The sequence below is a fragment of the Phyllostomus hastatus genome, unplaced genomic scaffold (genome assembly GCF_019186645.2).
Source record: "Phyllostomus hastatus isolate PE091 unplaced genomic scaffold, TTU_PhHast_1.1 phas_scaffold_501, whole genome shotgun sequence".
In the NCBI taxonomy this organism is placed as follows: domain Eukaryota; kingdom Metazoa; phylum Chordata; class Mammalia; order Chiroptera; family Phyllostomidae; genus Phyllostomus; species Phyllostomus hastatus.
In genome coordinates this window covers 71715847-71734292 of record NW_025334033.1, presented here as the reverse complement: position 1 = coordinate 71734292, position 18446 = coordinate 71715847, and the positions used below count along the sequence as shown (strand labels likewise).

At 74.3% G+C, this 18446-nt stretch overlaps 1 protein-coding gene across 2 annotated transcripts in view; it reads right to left on the bottom strand.

Annotated features, from left to right (window-relative positions):
- Positions 1-5911: 5911 nt before the first annotated feature.
- The window catches only part of KIF26A (kinesin family member 26A), a 35960-nt gene continuing 23425 nt past the window's right edge, over positions 5912-18446 (bottom strand). For both annotated transcript variants that reach the window (XM_045823618.1, XM_045823619.1), the window contains exons 5-16: positions 17291-17480; positions 13892-14107; positions 13387-13480; positions 12841-13103; positions 12377-12560; positions 12149-12290; positions 11763-11925; positions 8635-11263; positions 7802-8004; positions 7678-7698; positions 7168-7318; positions 5912-7058 (exon numbers count right to left, since the gene is read on the bottom strand). In XM_045823618.1, coding sequence (XP_045679574.1) covers positions 6877-7058; positions 7168-7318; positions 7678-7698; positions 7802-8004; positions 8635-11263; positions 11763-11925; positions 12149-12290; positions 12377-12560; positions 12841-13103; positions 13387-13480; positions 13892-14107; positions 17291-17480 — 4438 coding nt within the window. In that variant the 3' untranslated portion in view covers positions 5912-6876. The remainder of the gene's footprint in view (positions 7059-7167; positions 7319-7677; positions 7699-7801; positions 8005-8634; positions 11264-11762; positions 11926-12148; positions 12291-12376; positions 12561-12840; positions 13104-13386; positions 13481-13891; positions 14108-17290; positions 17481-18446) is intronic.

Genomic DNA, 18446 nt, shown 5'->3' with positions numbered 1-18446 from the left:
AGCTGGAGCGGCGGCCGTGCCCACACAGCACCGCGGCGCCACACCTTCCCGAGTGAGGGGGCAGAGCCGGGAATCGAACCCACGCAGTCCAGAGCTGGAGCCCAGTGGCTGCTCTCAGAAGCACAGTGTGAGCCCTGGCTGGTGTGGCTCAGTGGACTGAGTGCCAGCCTGCAAACCAAAGGGTCGCCGGTTCAATTCCCAGCCAGGGCACAGGCCTGGGTCTCGAGCCAGGTCCCCAGTAGGGGGCGCAGGAGAGGCAACCACACATTGGTGTTTCCCTCCCTCTCTTTCTCCCTCTCTTTCTCCTTCCCTAAACATTAGAAAAAAGAAAAAAACAGCACAGTGTGGGACGCCCACAGGCCAGCGCCCCGGAGCCCGCCTGCTGCAGCCGACAGGTGTCACCTCCCACACTCAGGAAGCCTGGGTCTCCCTCACCTGAGCCCCTTGGCCCAGCCCAGCCCAGCACTGGACCCAGGGGGCTGGGGAAGCCCCCACGGACGACTGTGTCCCGTGAAAACCGCCCCCTGGAGCTACACCTCAAGGCTCCCGGAGCAACGGGAGAGCCCTGTCCTGAGTCGGGCCTGGCTCTGGGCGGGAGTGGGCCGGGCAGGCGGGCGGGCGGGCAGGTGGGCCGGCCGTAGATCATCACTCCCAGCCCATCCCGGGAGCGGCCGAGGCGCAGCCGGCGTCATAAAGATGCCAGCAAGCCCGGCGCCGGCACGGGCAGGCCCACAAATCAGTGCGGCGCTGGATTTAGAGCGTCACCCCTCTGCCAGGAGGGCCGCTCTCCCACTGCCACGGAGGCAGCAAGAAATACGGCCCGGCCTCCGGGCTGTGCGGGGAGCAGGAGAGATTTACTCGGGACCGGAGCGGCCTGGCCCGTGTCTGGGGCCCAGGCGGAGGCAGTCTGGCCGAGCCTCCATCCTCGGGGGGCGGGGGGGACCAGGCACAGGACGGGGGCCTGCTCAGGACCCACCCCCAGGGGTCCAGCCCGGGCCCCTGCCCCCGGAACCCTGGTCCCCGCCCCCAGCTGCGCAGGGCTCCCGGGGCAGGAGGGGGGACTGCTCCAGAGGCAGGTAAAGCACGTTATTAACCTGGGCCGTGTCTTCCCGGCTGGCAGGGGAAAGCGGGAGCTGCTGGGGCTGGGGCTGGGGCTGGGGCTGGGGCGGACGGCCGTCCCTGGAGACAGCCGGGCGGCAGGGAGCGCAGGAGGGGGGCCCAGCTGCCCTCAGGGGCAGGTGGCACGCCCCAGCTGACCTAATGTTCCCCAAGTGACGGCAGCGAGAAGGCAGGCACGGGGTGACCTCACCCCGGAGCCGCCCTGCAGCCTCTTCGGACGGACGTCACCGCCGCTCCTCCGGCCCCGGGGCTGGGCCAGGCCGCCCGGTCGTGCTGGTGACGACTGAGACATTGTCAGCACCGCGGCCACCTCCCGCACACACCCCCCCCCCAACCCCCGCACTCAGCATGAGGCCTGTGACCACGAGGGGACCCCCTCGGCCTCAGTCCCCCAGCCTCGGGGGGGGGGGTGCTGCTCAGAGGTGGGGAGAAGTCCCCGTCCCAGGGGCCTCCCCAGGCTCAGGGGGCCCAGGACAGGCCCAGGCCGGCTGCCCTGAGGCCACCCTCGCCAGGGCTGAAGGCCCAGGTGCAGGGCGGCGCGATGTCCAGCGCGATGTCCAGTGGGAGCCCGGAGGGCGGGGAGCAGCCACGGACACAGCCTGCAGAGAGGCCGGGCCAGGCGGGCGGGTTCGGGGCTGCCGCGGGCTGGGAGGAGGGCGCCCCTTCTGGGCTGGGCCGCCTGGGCGGGCACCTCCGTGCTAGAGGAGGGCTGTAGCTGGGCTCCAGCCAGCGGCAAGGGCCCCCAGTGGCCACAGCACTGCAGCCCCGTGGTTCGGAGTACAGCCCCGCTGCAGAGCCGCAGCCGCCCAGGAGTCCGTGCGGACGATGGAGACAGTGACCATGGGAGGGGGGGCCGGCCCGGGCGAGACCCCAGCCAGGGGACGGGCCGAGGGGACACGGGGACACAGCCTGGGCGACGCTGGCTCTCCGACCGACCACAGGCTGCAGCCCACACTCACGGGAGACGCTGCGGCCGGGGCACCGGCTGCCGGTGCGCGGGGACCCCCCACACGGCATTCACACGCTCCCCGTCCACCTGCACCGTCGGTGGCTCTCCAGAGGCTCTGAGACAGGCACAGCCGCCAGGGCAGCTGGGGACGGCTGCCCCGGGACCGAGATTCCGCTTTTCTCTGGGTGGGGGCGTCTCGGGAGACTAGGGGGAGAGGGGAGGGGAGGGGGGAACAGGAAGAGAGTGCCTGAGGGCTTCCGAGCCGCTCCAGGAGCCGGCCTGTGCGGAGAAGGCCCAGGAGGGTGCGTGTGGGCTCAGCCTGGTCAGGAGGGCGCTGGCGGGGGACCCTCTGCTGGGCCCCTCCCACGGGCTCCCACCTCTGCCCCCACCCCTCCCGGCAGGCCACGCCGGAGACCTCACCGGACCCCGTGCTCCCGCTCGCCCTGGCGCCAGACCACAAGGGACTCTGGGGAGGGGACACCACGGCCCTGTCCCGTCTGGTGCCCCCCCGCCTGGACCTCAGTGTCCCCAGCCACGACACGGAGTGGGGGTGCAGGGACTCCAGGGCTGCCGGACCCCCGCCCCGCCCCCCTCTGCCGGCCCAGCCAGAGGAAGCGCTTCCTGGCCGGCCAGGGGGCCCGCCCACCCGCCCGCCCTTCCTGTGTGGAAGCGGGGGCCCGGGTCCCGGCGGGCCACACAATGTCTGGAGGAGCCGTCACCCCCCAGCTTCCTGTTTGCTGGGCGCGGGCTCCGGGGCCCAGCCCTGCTCCAGGGCCCTCCGGGACCCCTGAGGGGCAGGGTGGGGTCGGGGGCTGCATCCAGGAGCGGGGTCTCCAGCCCTGAGCCAGCGCTCCCCCCCAGGGCCGCAGGGAGGTCCCACGGAGGGCCCCAGACTCCACTGGGGCCGTGGGGCGGGGGCCCTGGGACAGCAGGACAGCACTCCCAGGGGCGCGGGTGGGGGCGGCGGGGCGGGGGGGACTGGGGCTGGGACATAGGAGGAAACGAGGCCCCTGCCCCCCTAGGTCCCCTGCCCCAGACCTCAGGGAAGTGCCAGGGGTCGGGGGGGGCAGGTGGGCACTGGCGCTGGCCCCTCTGTCTGTTTAGGACCCTTCACCTCGGCCTCCCCAGGCCGCCCCTCCCCCCACACCTGCGGGGCTCAGGCCCAGGGGGAGCCCCAGGGAGGAGCTGAGGGGACCTGGGCCCACTTCCTAGAAGACACGGGTCAGGAGAGGTCAAAGCCCGCGGCGGCTTCACCGGGCCGGCGCTGGAGGGAGGAGGCGTGGACCAGGCCCCGGGGGCTCCAGGCTGCCTGCCAGGCCCACCCGCCTCTGTGCCTGGGCTCCGACACCACGGTCTCCACGCTGCACGAACGTCACCCTCCACGCTCGTGGCTGCGGGCCCCTCCGCCGCCGGCCTGGCAGTGACCTCCGGAGGGGCGGGCCCCACCACCTACTCAGAAAGCCTCGTGCTGCTCCCCAGGGCCCTGACATCCTAGGCTGGGCGGGGGGATCACCAGGTCCCTTCACCCCGAGACGCCCCGGGAAGGAGCAGCCGGGACCCGGGACCCAGCAGGGGTGGGCCCCTGGGAGCCGGCCGGCGGGGCGACTCTAGGCCCGCCTGTTCCCAGCCGCCTGCTGGGCTGCGCGTGCCCTGTCCCCGCTCACCCTGCCCAGCCTGACCCCCGCTGGGCCCTACCTCCCCACAAGGCCGCCCAGGGCGCAGGGCAGGGGCGGGCCAGGCCCGCAGACTGAGTCGGGGGGCACCTTGCCGGGGAGCAGGCCGGCTATGAGAGACACTGCCTGAGCCAGGGTGGACCCCGACCCCGCACCGCCCTGGGAAGGCGCCCGGCCTCCTCCCACTGGCTCCCAGGCCCTGGCTCCCGCCCCTGCCCCCGGGCCTGGGCTGACCCTGGCCCCCAGCGGGACCCCCGGGAGCTCTGAGTCTGCCCGTCCTCCAAGGAGAAGGGGCCCCACAGAGCCGCTCTGGGTCTCTTCCCGCAGACCCTCGCCAGCAGGAGGCCCCACACGGGACAGCCGGGTCCCTCCCAGCCCACAGCTGGGCCCTGGCACCTCTCCCACCCGAGGCCCGGGCGCCCAGGTCCTGGAGATGAAAGGCAGCGCAGGCTCCCGGCCACCACTGCCGGCCCAGGGCTCCCGCCCAGAAAAGCAGGCACGCTGCCCCTCCCCCCAGCCTCCCAGGAATGGCAGAGAGTGAGCGCCGCTGGTCTGGCCGGGATCGGCCAGCATCTGCCCAGAGCGGCCAGGCTAGGACAGCGCCAGAGAGGGCCCCTCAGGGTGGGCAGGCTCTGGGTCCCATCAGGGATTGATTGAGGGGCCCAGGAGGGAGCAGGGGGTGTTCCCTGTGAAGGAAGAGACCACCCAGCCGGCCCCCCACCACCCCCCACGCAGCCCAGAGAGGCGGTGCGGGCTCGCTGGGAGCCAGGTCGCAGCCCTCACAGTGGTCCTGGCCCCCGGCTCCAGGCTCCAGGAGGGCTGCGACCGGGAGCCGGGCTCACGGCGGGCCTCCACAGCCTCCTGCACCGCCCCAGCCAGACCCCCGCACCCCCGGGGCCTGAGGACTGGGTGGGGGGGGCCCTGGGCCGGGACAGAGCAGACCCTGGGTCCCAGCCGGCGGGACCACGTGGGCTTCCCACACCCTCCCCGTAGAGGCCGGGTCCCGTTCCCCTGGCCCGGGATAGGGTCCGTCTCCCCATCCCACCCCAAGTCCCACCCACCCACCCAACTCCCACGTCCGGCGGGGGTGGTGTCCAGCCTCAGAACAGCGAGGGAGGGGCAGCTGGGGACGAGAGGGTCTGGCCAGAGACGAGCTGACGTGCCCCACGGACCGGGGGCCCCAGTGCCATCGGTGGCAGAGGGAGGCGGCAGCCTGGGGCGGGCAGCATGGCACTGGTGGATCCGTGGCCCGAGCCACGGGGACCCAGGGCCGCCAGGGAGCGCCCAGGGAGGACGTGCGAACACTGGGCGCAGTGGGTCTCGGAGCTGCTTCCGCCGGAGGCTGGGAGCCCCCTGGGAGAGACTCGGTCCCTCGCCCCTTCCCTCCTTCCTTCCTTCCTTCCTTCCTCCCTCCTTCTGCACTGGAGCCACCGCTGGCGCCCAGCCCTGCGCCCCACATGGGGGTGCAGTGCCGACTCAGACCTCGCCCCACCTCCCGGTGCCCCGTCGAGGTGGGGGATGGGCTCGACCACACAAGGCGTGGCATGCCAGGTGGAGGGGCTGCAGGGCCACCAGTGTTCCCACACTCACTGCCTGGAAGGTGAGTCCCAGGCACAGGGGCTGGGGGTGCCTGAGGTGCCTGGAGCCGGGGGCCAGGACCCAGACAGGGAGTGGACAGCACCGGGGTGCCCAGGGCCAGGCCCAGGGTCAGAGCAGCCTGAGGCCAGGGGAGGGCAGGGCAGGGCAGGGAGGGTGCCCGGGTGGGGCAGGGGGCAGAGACAAGGACTTTCGGAGAAGCTGAGCGGTGCCGCTGGGTCCCGCCGAGCACCAGGGCCCGCAGCAGCCATCAGAGACCAGGAGGCTACCCCCCACGCCGGGTGAGGGACACCAGGGACAGTGACCCCAGTGGGCCCCCGAAGGGCCCGGAGACTCTGCAGTGGACGCAGACCAGGGCCCCCGCCCCCAGCAGGGGCCAGCTGTGCGGGGTGGGCTCCTGCTGCTCCGGGGTCGGAAGGCTGATGTGTCTGCGGTGTGCCCACACCCACCTCCTGCGAGGGCAGTCGGGGGCGCGGGGGCGGGGGGGGGCGAGGGTCCCCGAGGGCGCACGGACCTGCCCCCTCCCCCAGGACCCTCGGAGGAAGGCAGAGCGCCAGGCGACTCGCAGCCACTCAACAGTCGATGCACCGTTTATTCACAGACGAGATGTCGCCCACACATGTGTACAAACACGCAGACGCCCCCGAAAAACGCACAGCGGTCGGAAAACAGCCCGCCGTGACGGGAACGCCGCGCACCGGCAGCCTCGGCCCCGGCCCCGCCCCGCCCCGCGAGTCCCCCAGAAAGAGCCCGGCCTGAGGGACGCCCTCCGTAGAAAACCGTAAAAACATAGATCGTCTGTCTTCAAACTCCCGCTGCAAATGCCGCGCTCGTAGGCAAAATAGTACAAAAATACAAACCCCGCGAGACCTGCAAAAAAACCCTCCCCCCCTCTGCGTGTGTCGGTTTCTGTTTCCTGCATGTGGTTTTGGTAAGAGTTCCTGCCGCGGAGGAAGCCGCTGCGTGGCTTGGCCCCGCCCCGGGCTCCGCCCTCGCGCGTCCCCGGAGCCGAGCAGGTCCGGGACCCGCCTGCACGCTCTGCCGGGGGCAGCGCCGCGGAGCGCGGGTTCGGAGGCCGTTCGGGCGGCCCCCGCAGGGGGACCCAGCGCCCAGGAAAACCATCCTGGATGCGGGAAGGGGCGGGGGGCCCGGCCACAGCTGCTCGGACCTGCTGTAAAGATGACCGGACCCCACAAAACGCAGCCGGCCCCTCCCCCACGGCCGCGGCCGCCCCCAGGCCAGGGCTCGGGGCCTCTGGCTGCTGGTGGCTCGAGTTCTCAGCACCAAACGTACAAGGAAGAGGCGTCCTCGTCCAGGTCAAAGGCACTTGCGTCGCTCTCCGGGTGGGGGCCGTCGCCTCGCCTCCCGCGCACTCACCCCGCGTCCACGCCGCTCCCTCCTGTCCCACCGACTCCCGGCGCCCGGCCCTGCGCCCGGGCCTCTGCGCCCACGTTCCTCCAGCCCCCAACACATCCGCCGTCCATCCCACACGCCGCCCTCACGCCCCGCGCATCCCGGCCCCGAGTCCCCGGCCCGGCCTCAGACGTCCACCTCCTGCGGCCCCGGGGTGGCGGCCGGGGTGGCCACGCTGATGTCGAAGCAGGTGACCATCATGACGTGGGCCTTGCACAGGTTCACGTGCTGCTCCAGAGCGGCGGTCACCTGCTCCAGGGCCGCCAGGTACTCCGCGGACTCGGGCTCCAGCGCGGGGTCCACCTCGACTGGGGAGGGACAGCGACCGCCGGTCAGGCCCGGCGGCCTGGAGCCCGGGTCTCGGGGCGCACAGCGGACGAGGGGGGGCGGGGCGGGGCCTGTGGGTGGGGCACTCACACTGCGCCGCCCAGCGGCCCGGCTCCAGCATCAGCCGGCCCTGCGTGGCGGCCAGCTCCGCACAGAGGAGCTCCCGCTTGGCCCACACGTCCCGGAGCTTCTGCTGCTGGCGTTCCGCCAGCCGCACCTTCATGCTGGCACACACCAGGCCCTGGGGCGGGGGACAGCAGGTGGGCCCAGGCACAGGGGACTCCCAGTGGCTCCCGCCACCCCTGGCCTTGCGCCGGAGCCCCTCCGCCCTCCAGGCCTGGGCGGGCGCTGGGGAGGGGGGCGGGCCTCGAAGGTGGGCAGGAGGGGGTCCCGGGCCCCACAGGCGGTGCTGCGCCAGGAGGTGCTCCGGACCTCCCTGCCGGTGCCCGTCGAACCCAGGCCCCGGATGGGTGGGCACGGTGGTGGGAACTCCCCCGAGTGGGACCCCAGGGAACAGGGGTGGCCTCAGGACCTCCCCAGCCACCCACTCCCTGCCCAAGGAGGGCACCGGGTGACCGCGGGGGCGGGGCCAGTCCCTACCTTCTCCACGTCCTGGGGGGCCTGTGGACGAGAGGGGAGGGTGAGCTCGGGGTCTGCTCGGCCACCTCCCCGGGGCGCCCCCTGCTGTGCCTGGCCCTTCCCCCACCACGGCCCCGCCCCTGACCTCCAGCTCCTCCCGAGGCGGCGGGCGGGGCCGCTGCAGCCGCTGCACATCGTCGATCTCGTACACCTTGATCTCGAAGGGCTCCTTCAGCGAGGCCCCCGGCGGCGGGGGCAGGTCCACCCACTGCCCCGGAAGGCCGGGCTTGCGGCCCAGCGCGGCGGCGTCGGGCAGTGGGGCTGGGATCAGCCGTCTCCGCTGCAGACCTGGGCAGAGCCGGGCGCTGGGTGACAGGGTCCCGACGGGGGAGAGGGCGCGGGCCCCGAACCAGGACCACCCCACGGACCCCCACGCCCAGCCCCTGGCGGCCACCCTGCGTCCTCATTGACTGCCCCCCGCCGGGCTCCTGGAGTCCCGGGGCAGACTCCTCCGCCAGGCCCCCATCTCCCCGCCCACCGTCCCGCCCCGGCTCCGCCCCCAGAGCGTGCCAGCCCCTCCTGCACATCGGCCGATGGCCGGGTCCCCCCACCACAACCACGCACAGCATGAGGGACGAGCCCACCCCACCCGGTCCCCAGAGACGGGGGGGCCCAGGGGACGAAGTCAGGGGGCCTCCAGGCAGCCGGCCCCGGCCCCCAACCCAGGCCCCCTCTCGGGTCCTCAGGCCCGTTGGGGTGACAGGAGCAGCCGGCCCCCACCAGCGCCCCCTGAGGGGACGAGGACCAGCCTCTCAGGCAGAGAGGGGCGCACCCAGGGCGTGCCGTGACCCCTGGAGGGGTGCGCACGTCCAGCGCCGACGGAGGTCACGCCCAGCCGCCAGGCACCTCCGGCCCTGCGCGCCGCGGAGGGAGGGCCGCGTCCGGGGAGGCGGCCCACGCACCTGCGGCCCCACCCACCTGTGGCCCTCCTCTTGGGGGACTTGAGGCTGCGGGCGCGGGAGCCCGGGGAGGCGGCCCCGCTGTCGCTCATGGAGTCGGGGGCGGAGGAGGTGCTGCCGGTGGCCTCGCTGTCCCGCATCAGGCTCTCGTAGCCGCTGCTGCCGCCGCTGTGGTAGAAGAGCGCCGTGCGGCCCATGGCCGGGGGCAGCTCCCCGCTCAGCACGCTGCTGTTGTCGCTGCCGTGGCCGCTGCTGCAGCGCTGGGGGCGCCGCGGGGCCGTCACCTTGCTGTAGGGCGAGGGCAGCGGGGCGCCCGCGGTCACGCCGCTGTCGTTGCCGCTGTCCGAATCGGCCGAGCCCCAGGAGGGGCCGCCTCTGCCCGGGGCGCCCCCGGCCGCCAGCTCGTGCACGCGGCTGTGGGCGGCCCGCAGCGCCTGCTTGGTGCCCATGATGGTGCCCCGGCTGACCTTGGCCCCGACGCCAGGGCTGGCCCGCGGCGCCGCCCTGGGACCCGCCGCGGGGCCGCCGGGCGTCCGGCCCGCCACAGGGGCCGGAGGCTTTGCAGAAGCACCCGGAGCCCTTGACCCGCCACCCGCCAGGCTGCGGCCCTTGCCCCCACCGGCTGGGGTTTTGGGGGCCCCCACGGCCCTGGCAGGGCTGCCCCTGCAGGCAGGAGCGGGCCCGGGCGCGGGGCTGCAGGGGGGCACACCCAAGCGAGGCACAGCCCGGGCAGGCCTCCCAGCGGCGGCTTCCCTGGCCCTGCCGCTGCCGTGGGCCGGCCCCTCGCACCGCTCCAGAGACCCGTGGGTGGCAGGCCGATACGTGGCCTCTGCCTTGCCGGCTCGAGCCTTCAGGCTGGACGTGGCCTTGGAGACAGAGTGGTCGGCCCGGCCGCTGGGCCTGGCCTCCTCCTCCCCGGGGAAGAGGGCAGCAGCCCCAGGCCAGGCTGGACCCCCGGCGGGGGGAGGTGTGGGCCCCGGGCTGGCCTTGTGCTCCAAGCTGGACTTGCGCACGGGCGGGGCCGGGGGCGCCGACCCGCCAGGCCTCAGGAACAGAGCCCCCCTGGGAACCACAGTCCTCTTGCCGCTGGGGGCGGCCTTCGGGCTGCCCACGCAGGCCCCCGGCTCCACTGGGACGTCCCCGCAGGGTGTGGCCGACGTAGTCACCCCCAGTGTGGTGGCCCCCCTCCGCAGCGGTGGGATCTGAGCCACAGCCTCCGGCCGGTGGGCCACCCTGGCTGCCACCTCACAGCCGTCCACCACCCTCCGGGCACAGGCCAGCATCGGGGCTGGGCTGGGGGTCCTGCTGGCAGAGGGCACCTGCAGGGGGCCTCGGCCATCTGCCCGGAGCAGCCAGGGGTCCTCGAACTGCCCCCCGGGGCCAGGTGGGCTCAGGGCCAGGCAGGGACCGCCCGAACAGCCAACCGCCGGGGTGGTCCGGGGTTTCCGGGGGAGGCTGGAGTGGATGGTCTGCACCGGGGCTGCGCCACACGGGGCCGGGGCCGGGGGCTCCCTGTCCACTCGGGCGGTGGCCACCGCAGCCTCGGGGCCAGGGCCGCCCGGTGGGTCGCGCCCCGGGGAGCTGTCCAGGATCGGGGGGCCCAGAGGGCTGGGCCCTGCAGGGGAGCCAGGGCGGCAAGGGTCTGGGCTGGCCCGTGGGCCGAGGCCGTCGGCGGTGCAGACGCCGACCTCGAGGAGCCCGGGGCCCGGGGAGCAGCCGGCGGCCGGGCAGGTGTAGGCGTCGAACTCGTCGTTGATGCTGCTGATGATGCTCACGGGCCGCGAGCCGGAGGCCAGGGCCCGCAGTGAGCAGTCGCTGCCGAGGCTGGCCAGGCTGGCGGGGCGCGCCCCCAGGGCCAGCTCCTCCACCACCGTGAACACCAGCTCGTCCTCGCCGTTCAGCTCCACCGGCTGCTGCAGCGTCACCGTGGTGGTCAGCAGGCCCCTCGCCGACACCCGGGGGCGGCCCCCCTGCCCGCTCGTGCCCGCCGGGGGCGTCCGGACCGCACCGTCGGCGCCCCCGGGCTCCGCGGGGGCTCGGCCCGCGTCCAGCTGCCCGGGGGGCGGAGGGGCTGGGCTGGGCGGCGGCCTCCTGCCGCTGCCCCCGGGAGCCTTGTCGGGCCCAAGCAGCTCGGGTCCCGCGCCGCCGTCCAGCTCCGGGGCACCGCGGTGGGCGGCTGGGCCGTGGCCGCTGTGAAACGCGCTGACAGCCAGCGGGGCGTCCGCCGCCGCCCTGGGGGCCGCGGCCTCGGGCGGCGAGGGCCTCCTGCCGCCGCGGGCGGGGCCGGCCGGGGCCCCCAGGGGGCCCTCGCTGCCGTCGATGCAGTCCAGCCGCTCCTGCAGCTCGGCGAAGGTGCTGCAGCGGAAGTGGTCGGCGTCCCGCGGGCCCCCCGGGGGCCGGCGGCGGCTCAGCGCGGGCACGATGGGCACGGACTCGGGCGGGCCCTCGCCGTCCGTGAGCTCGCGGTCGGACAGCGCCGCGCCGCCGGGCCCCACGTAGACGACCGTGTCGCAGGACTGCTCGCTGCTGGACGAGTAGTCGGGGTCCCGGCGGGCCCCGGAGCGGGGGTGGAAGGGCGGCAGGGCGGCGGCGGGGCGGGCGCGGCCTTCCTCGCAGGAGCTGTCGCCGCCGGAGGAGCTGGAGGCGCACTGGGGGCGGAGCCGGCCGGGGTGAGCGCCGGTCCCGCCCACTGCCCCGCCCGGCCCCCCAGCACCCTCAGCTGCACCCACGCTCCGGCGGAGGACGACGTGTCCGCGGTCCCCCAGCCCCCAGCCTGGTCCCACCGAGCGCCGGGGCGAGACTGGGGGTCACAGGCACAAAGCGCAGCCGGACGCTCTCAGCAGCTTCCACGGACACGGCTGGCCCCGGGGGCCCCACCAGGCCACCCTGACGACCTGCCCACCCCCTCCCCTTGGGCTAGGTGGAGGCCAGGCCACCGAGAGGCCCCCGTGAGCCACTCCAGTCCTGCTGGGTCAGCGGGCGGCCTCGGACACGGCTGCCCGCCTGCTCTGGGCAGGGCCCGGTGGGTGCAGGGCCCCAGGGAGTCCGGGCGCCCCCCCACACACACACGGGGCAGAGGCCCGGGGAGGCCACAAGCCCCTGGGCCCCTGGTGGGGAGGGGAGGGGCAGGGGGAGGAGGGGCCCCACCTTGACCTTCTTCCTGCGCAGGCGGTGCACCCGGGCGGCCAGCTGCGCGGTGCTGAGCGTCTCGGCGTGGCGGGCGGGCGCGTCAGAGACGTGTGCGATCATGGTGGCGTGGCAGGCAGCAGCGGCCAGGGCCTCCCGCAGCAGCAGGGTGAGCCCGTGGTCCCTGGGGACGGGGCCGGGGTGGGAGGCTGGGCTGCAGGGCAGCAGCAGGCCCCTCCCCAGACCCAGCCCCCGCCTCACCCTCCCCCAGGCCTGGGGCGGCGAGGCCCCCGCAGGTGGGGGGGGAGCGCGGAGCGAAGAGCTCGGGGTGACACATGGGACCCGCCCGACCTGCAGCTGCCGGTTCCCCCGAGACCACCCGGCCCACCGAGGAGCCCGCCACTCACCTGTGGGGCACGTGCTTGGCCCCGCTGAGCAGGGCCAGGATGACACTGCCCAAGGCCGACAGGGACAGGCCCGGGGGGCCGCCGGGCGCCCCCTCGCAGCCACCCAGGTCGAGGAGGTGCAGGCGGCTGCGGCCTCCGGACACTGGAAGCGCAGGGCGGCGGGTGAGGCTTCGCCCCCCGCCCCGCCCCCGGCCCCGCCCCCGCCCCGCGGGGCCCCAGGACACCTACTTCCCCCCTTGCCACACTTCTCCACGCGGTACTGGTACACGTGCAGCGTGAAGAGCATGTGGGAGCCGCCCCGGGCGTCCTCGGGGCAGCCGGCCCGGCCGGCACTGCGGGCCGCCAGGGCCGCGTCCAGGTAGAAGGCCGCCCTCTCGGCCGTGGGCGCCCGCAGCTCGCTCTGGGTCTGCAGCTGGGCGGCGGAGGGGACAGCGGCGCCTCGGTGCTCGGGGCCAAGACACAGCCCCCACCGCCGCCGCCCCAGCCACCACGCAGCCCCCCCGACACGCCAGCCCCCGGACACGCCAGCCCTGACATGCCAGCCCAACACGCCAGCCCCTGGACACGCCAGCCCCAACACACCAGCCCCCCAACATGCCAGCCCAACACACCAGCCCCCCAACACGCCAGCCCCCGGAAATGCCAGCCCCCGCTCCCCCCCCCAGGGCGGCCTGGCGGAGGCGTGGGCGTACCTGCGTCCCACACATGGGGTCCTCCCGCAGGTACACGCCGGGAGACCGGGCGTCCTGGAGGCTGGCGGCGGCCACCTCGGCCAGCAGGTCGCGCAGGCGCTGGTCCCGGCCGCACGCCTCCACGGCCGAGACGCGCACGGAGAAGCGGGCGCCGGTCCGGTCCCGGAGCTCCCCGATGAGCCGGAAGAGCCAGGAGATGGCGCAGGGCACGACGCCCAGGCTCTGGGGCGAGCTGTCCTTCCCGATCATGGTGTGCGACTTCCCTGGGGGCCGCAGGGCATCAGGCCCCCGTGCTGGCCACGCCCGGCGGCAGAGCCCCTGACCCGGCAGCTGCCTCGCTGGCCCTGCCCGGGGCGCTCGGGGCCACCCCGGGGCCACTGCGACCCCGGCGGCCTGCCCGACCTGCTCACGGCCCCCAGCCCCCGGCCAGTAGGGCTTCCATTGCCCACCCACTGCCCGGGGGGTGGACATGCCCACGGGACCCTGCCCACCCGGACGCGGGGCCCAGGAGCTGCAGAGCGGACCACGGGGGGGGGGGGCACTCACCGAGGCTCGTGGGGCCGAAGGAGAAAATGCAGCCATCAGCCCCACTGACCACCGACTGCAGGACATCGGCCACTGTCCCTGAGCAGACCTCGGCCTGGGGGAGGGGCAGAGCACAGAAGTGACCAGGTCAGCTCACAGGGTGGCCAGGACCAAGGACACAAGAGACCTCTACGTGCACACGGAGCACACGTGGACAGGACATGGATGGACCCAACACACATGTGAACCAACCAGACACACGTGGACAGGCACATGCAACGCACACACAGTCACACTGCCGTCGCAGACGCCGCGCGGCCCGGAGCACGGCACCCACGGGGCCCCCGCTCCCACGAGACCCAGGGAGCCTCCCCGGAGCCAGCGCAGCCCTGGGGCGGGAAGCCCCTCTGCCCCCCGACTGACCTGAGAACCAGGCTGGGGCCCGAGCAGTCGCCCCACGGGTGGGGCGGAGGAGGATGGGGGGGAGACCCCCAGGCCCACTGCCCCCAGGACCCCGCGCCCTCACCTGCTCCGAGTCCGGGGGGAACACGGCGTCGAAGGCAAACATCCTCGGGACTGCGGCGGCCGCGGCAAGCCGGGAACCTGCGCTGCCCGGGGGCCCAGTGGCCGGGTCGTACAGGGTCACCTGCTTCTTCCGCGGGTCCACCTTCAGGAAGGACGGTGAGGATTCGGCCGAGCGCGGGGCCCCCTGGGCGGGCCAGACGCGCAGCATGACCTTCACCTGGAGGCGGGCGGGGGCAGGCGTCTGAGCGGGGGCCGGGGCAGCAGGCCGGGCCTGGGCACGGGCGTCCACCGGAGGGAACGCGGCCGCCCGCGCCCCTGCTCCAGGCCAGAGGGGCCCCCCCGCCCGTGAGGTCGGCGGGGCCAGCAGACGGGGAGCCTGGAGGAAAGGCGTCCGGCGCAGGGCGGGTCGGCACCGGACAGGCCAGGCCGGGGGAGACAGGCCTACTCTGGACGCCCAGCGGGCAGGGGGACGGGGGCGTGGGGACTTGGCCCGAGTGTCCCCAACTGCCCTCGCGGGGGGCTCGGCCGCATCCCCTCGCCGGCTCTGATGCAGAGCAGGGAGACCCCCAAGGGAGTGGACATCAGAGGCACGGAACATTCCAGAGCAGTCACAGCCCTGCCAGCTTCCCGGGTGGAGCGGCCACACGGCCACCCCTCCCCCAGGTCCCCTACCCCCAGGAAATGCGGTCAGAGGTCGACCGTCCTGCCGGCGTCGCCCAGCCGGAGAGCGGTCTCCTGAAGCCCCACATCCAAACCCGGCGGCGGGGCGAGGAGGGGCGCGAGGCCAACAGAGGGCGCAGCCGGACCCCCAAAGGAAGGCCCCCCACCCACCCCGGGCCCCTCCAGAGCAGGGAACCGAGTGCACCTGGGCTGGGGGAGGGGCGGCCCCGGACTGGGCTCGGACCCGGACCCAGCGGCAGAGGGGTGCTCAGGGCCACGGCACGGCTGCCACCACAGCCCGGCTGGCCGGGGGGCGGGGGGGGGGGCAGCAGGAGCCCTGGAAACGGAGGCCCCAGAGGGGACCAGGCCGGGGCCTGGCACCCCAGGACAGAGCCTCCCCAACCCTGAGTGCCGGCGGGCCCCAGGCTGCGGGAGCCAGAACGACACACTGAGGGGGACGAGGGAACGCAGTCCTGCCCGAGGGGAGAACCCCAAGGCGCCCGGTGGGACAGGCTGGGGTGCGGGGACTGGGGGGCCGGGCCGGGACGGGGTGCGGGGACTGGGAGGCCGGGACGGCCGGGGTGCGGGGAGAGGCGGAGCCCGGCAGGAGGCGGGTCTGAGCTCAGCCGGCAGGTGGCTGGGCAGCTTCTGCTCCCACTCCCACAAAACACAGACACAGGCCCAAAAACGCACCCCCCCCAGCCCCCGCCAGAGATTCAGCTTCCTGGAAGCCGGTCCAGCCCCGCTGCCCGCGGCTGCGAGGACGGGAGGCGGGGGGTGGGCACCGGGGACCCAGACGCCCCAAAGCTGCACCAGGACAACCCCGAGCCCGGCCCCCCCCACCCCGGGGGCAGCGGCGGCTCTGGGCAGGGCCCCTCTGTCCCGCCCCAAGTCCTCCGAGACCCTGTGAACCGCGGGGCCCGGCTCGGAGCCGCGGGGTCTCACAGACTCCGTAGTGAGTGGCAGGTACGTCACGCCCGTAGGACGGGTTCACCGTGGGCAGCGGGCCACGGGGCACGTCCGCCGTCCCCCCAGCGGGCGGCCTGCGAGGCAGGGGCCGCCCGTCCTCGGGGGGCACAGACCGCTTCCCGACCGTGCCCCCCGCCCGGCCGGCGCCCCCCGCCCAGAATGCATCCTGTCTCCCCGACGCCCCAGCCAAACGACTTCACTTCCAAACGCCGTGGCCGCGCTCGCCGTGTGCGTGCGGCCACTCATTCGGGGCGACTGTTCTCAGCGCGAACTCTCGGCCCCTTGAGCGGCCGAGGGGGCCCTGCAGACGCCACAGTGGGAGCTGCTGGCAGGGAGAGCCGCCGCAGTGGGTGGGCGGGGGCCGCGGGGGCGCCTCGGGGACGTCGCAGGCCGGCCCGCCTGTGCGCCGTGCGCGGCCCTGCTGAGCGCACAGGCCATTGTCCGGGAGGGTGCTGCCGTGGCCTCGGGGAGACGGGCGTCTTCCAGCGAGACAATCTCAGCGCAGCCCCCGCCCCGTTCGTGGTCAGATGCCACAAAGCCCCACTGAACAGCTGCTGGTTAGGAAGAGACATACTTTACATGAGAAAAGGGCTTCCGCCCCCACGGGGTGGCCCAGGCGTCGGGGGAGGGGCGCCCGGCCGCCGGCCCGGGGGTCTTTGAAGATGCCAGGACGGACGAGGAATTACCCTGGGCAGCACGTTCGCGTCAGAAGCCGGGCGTGACCGCGGGTCCTCTCTGTGCCGACACGGCTCGCCTCTCGGGAGGCGTTCTGCCCCGATGTCGGCGCCCGCCGCAGGCAGGGCGGGGCCCTGGGTGGGCGCCCGGGGCGGAGGGAGAGCCACCCACAGAGAAGGCAGCACCCGCCCCAGGTGGGGGCCCAGCCCCAGGAGGAGACAAGACCCCGCGTGTGGGCCGCAGGGCAGAGCCCCCCGGCCGCCCACCCCAGGCACCAGCCCACCCCTGCCCCCCACCCGCCTGCAGGTGGAGCCCGACGACCCCGACAGGCCAAGGGACCAGGCCAAGGTCAAAGCCAGGCCCGGAGCTGCTGACAGCCGCTCCCCAGAGCCAGTCGCTCTGTCCAGTGGGCAGCTCCCCCCTCTGGCCCGGGCCCAGGGGAGGTCTCCCCCCACAGCAAGCTCCCGGGGGCACCACCGAGAGGCCCTCGTGGGCCGCACCCACCCAGGGCCCTGACCCGGGTTTCAGCGCCGATACCGGCGCCCAGTCTGGGGTGAGGAGGAAGCGCAGCCTCGGCCACAGGCTGCAGGGGCGAGGGCCAGAGCCAGGGTGGCCGGGGCCCAGCCGGGCCGTCCCCGGGCTGGGCGAGGCCCTCCCTCCCTGTGAGCCTCGGTTTCCCCATCTGAACCCACACACGTTCCCCCTCTTCCCGCGGGGGCCTGGGCTGGGGTCTGCCCCTGCCCTGGGCCCTGCCTGAGGGCGGCGTGCCAACGGAGGTGGGGCAGAGCGGGGTCCTGGGGTCAGACCCCAACCCCTGGTCCCAGGAAGCCCCCTGGCTGTCCTGCCCACACTGAGACCAGCACACAGCCCCGGGACCCCCGCCCCAGTCTCCCAGGCTCCCTGCGGCCACCTTGAGCCACCAAAGTTGGCTGGGCCCAGTCTCCCTACCTGCACCCCCGCTGACCACCTCGTCCAACCCAGGGAAGGGAGCAGGGGTCTTCCGTCTCATGCACACCCCCCCTCACACCTGCTCAAACACCCCTGGCCTCGTCCCCCCACCCCGGAGGGGCTGTCCCCCAATTGGGGCTGGGCCTACCTTTCCAACACCGCCGGGGTTGTCCTTGGCCTTGGAGGAGGCCCTGAGCAGGCAGGGGGGCACAGGGGGCGGCCACAGCTGCAGGGCCCCGCTGAAGTCCGTGGGGTAGGTGGAGGTGCCCCGGCTGGCGGGGGCCGGCGGCGGGTGGGGCTTCTTGCGCTTGGAGGCCAGGCTGAGCTTCTGGACGGCCCTGGGGAGGGGGGGGAGGGCAGACGGGGGCTCAGAGCTGTCCCTGCCCCTGTCCCCAGAGCCCTGCCTCCCCCAGGGAAGAGGCCAGGGGACAGACAGGCACTGAGCGCCTCCCTCTGCCCTGGGTCACCAACCCCACAGCCCCTGTGGGGAGCAGGACAGGGCAGCCACTCGCAGGCTGTGGGACCCGGGCATGCTGACTCGGTGCCGCCACTTTCCCGCCCGGGACACGGGCTGACTGAGGTGACCACCAGAGGCCCAGGCGTGGCCCCGACAGGCCAGTGCCTGCAAAGCACCTCCACACGGGTGCAGCCCCCCAACCCGGCCACAGGCCCCCCATGCCCCCTGCACCCCGCAGGGCCCACCGCCCAGTCCTCGGCCCACACTGCCCCCTGCCAGGGCCACGGGAGGGCTGGCCCGCCGGGCGGCTTGGCCCCGGGCCGCCTGCCGCGCGGGGAGATCTACGGCCGCGTTTTGTGTAACTCCTCTCATCCTTAACGGTCCGTGTCCTTTATGGGACCCCAGGGACGGCGGCTCTCCTCCTGGCGGGGTGTTGTCGTGGAGATTAAACGTAATCTACGGCCTGGAGCGGACCCTTAATGGAACCGCGGTGGCGGCGCCGCTGGGGGCCGGGCAGGCGGGTGGGGCGCGCTCCCCGGAGTGAACCCCACAAGCCAGCACCCAGGAGGGGCCCAGACAACACGGGGCACCCTCGGCCACGAGCAGATGCCCGCCCGGTGCCTGTCTGGGCCCCCCCCCCGCAGAAGAGCCCCTTGTCCCCACCCGTCCCCCTCTGCTGCCCACTCTGCGGGGGGCCACGCCCTGGCATGGCCAGCTCCAGGACGAGATGGGCAGGGCCGGACTCGGCCCCGGTGTGACGTGTGACGTGTGACGTGTGACAGCGGGGGTGGGGGCAGCCGGCGGGGTGGGGCGGGACGAGGAGGCCAGGCCGCGGTCTCAGAGCCTG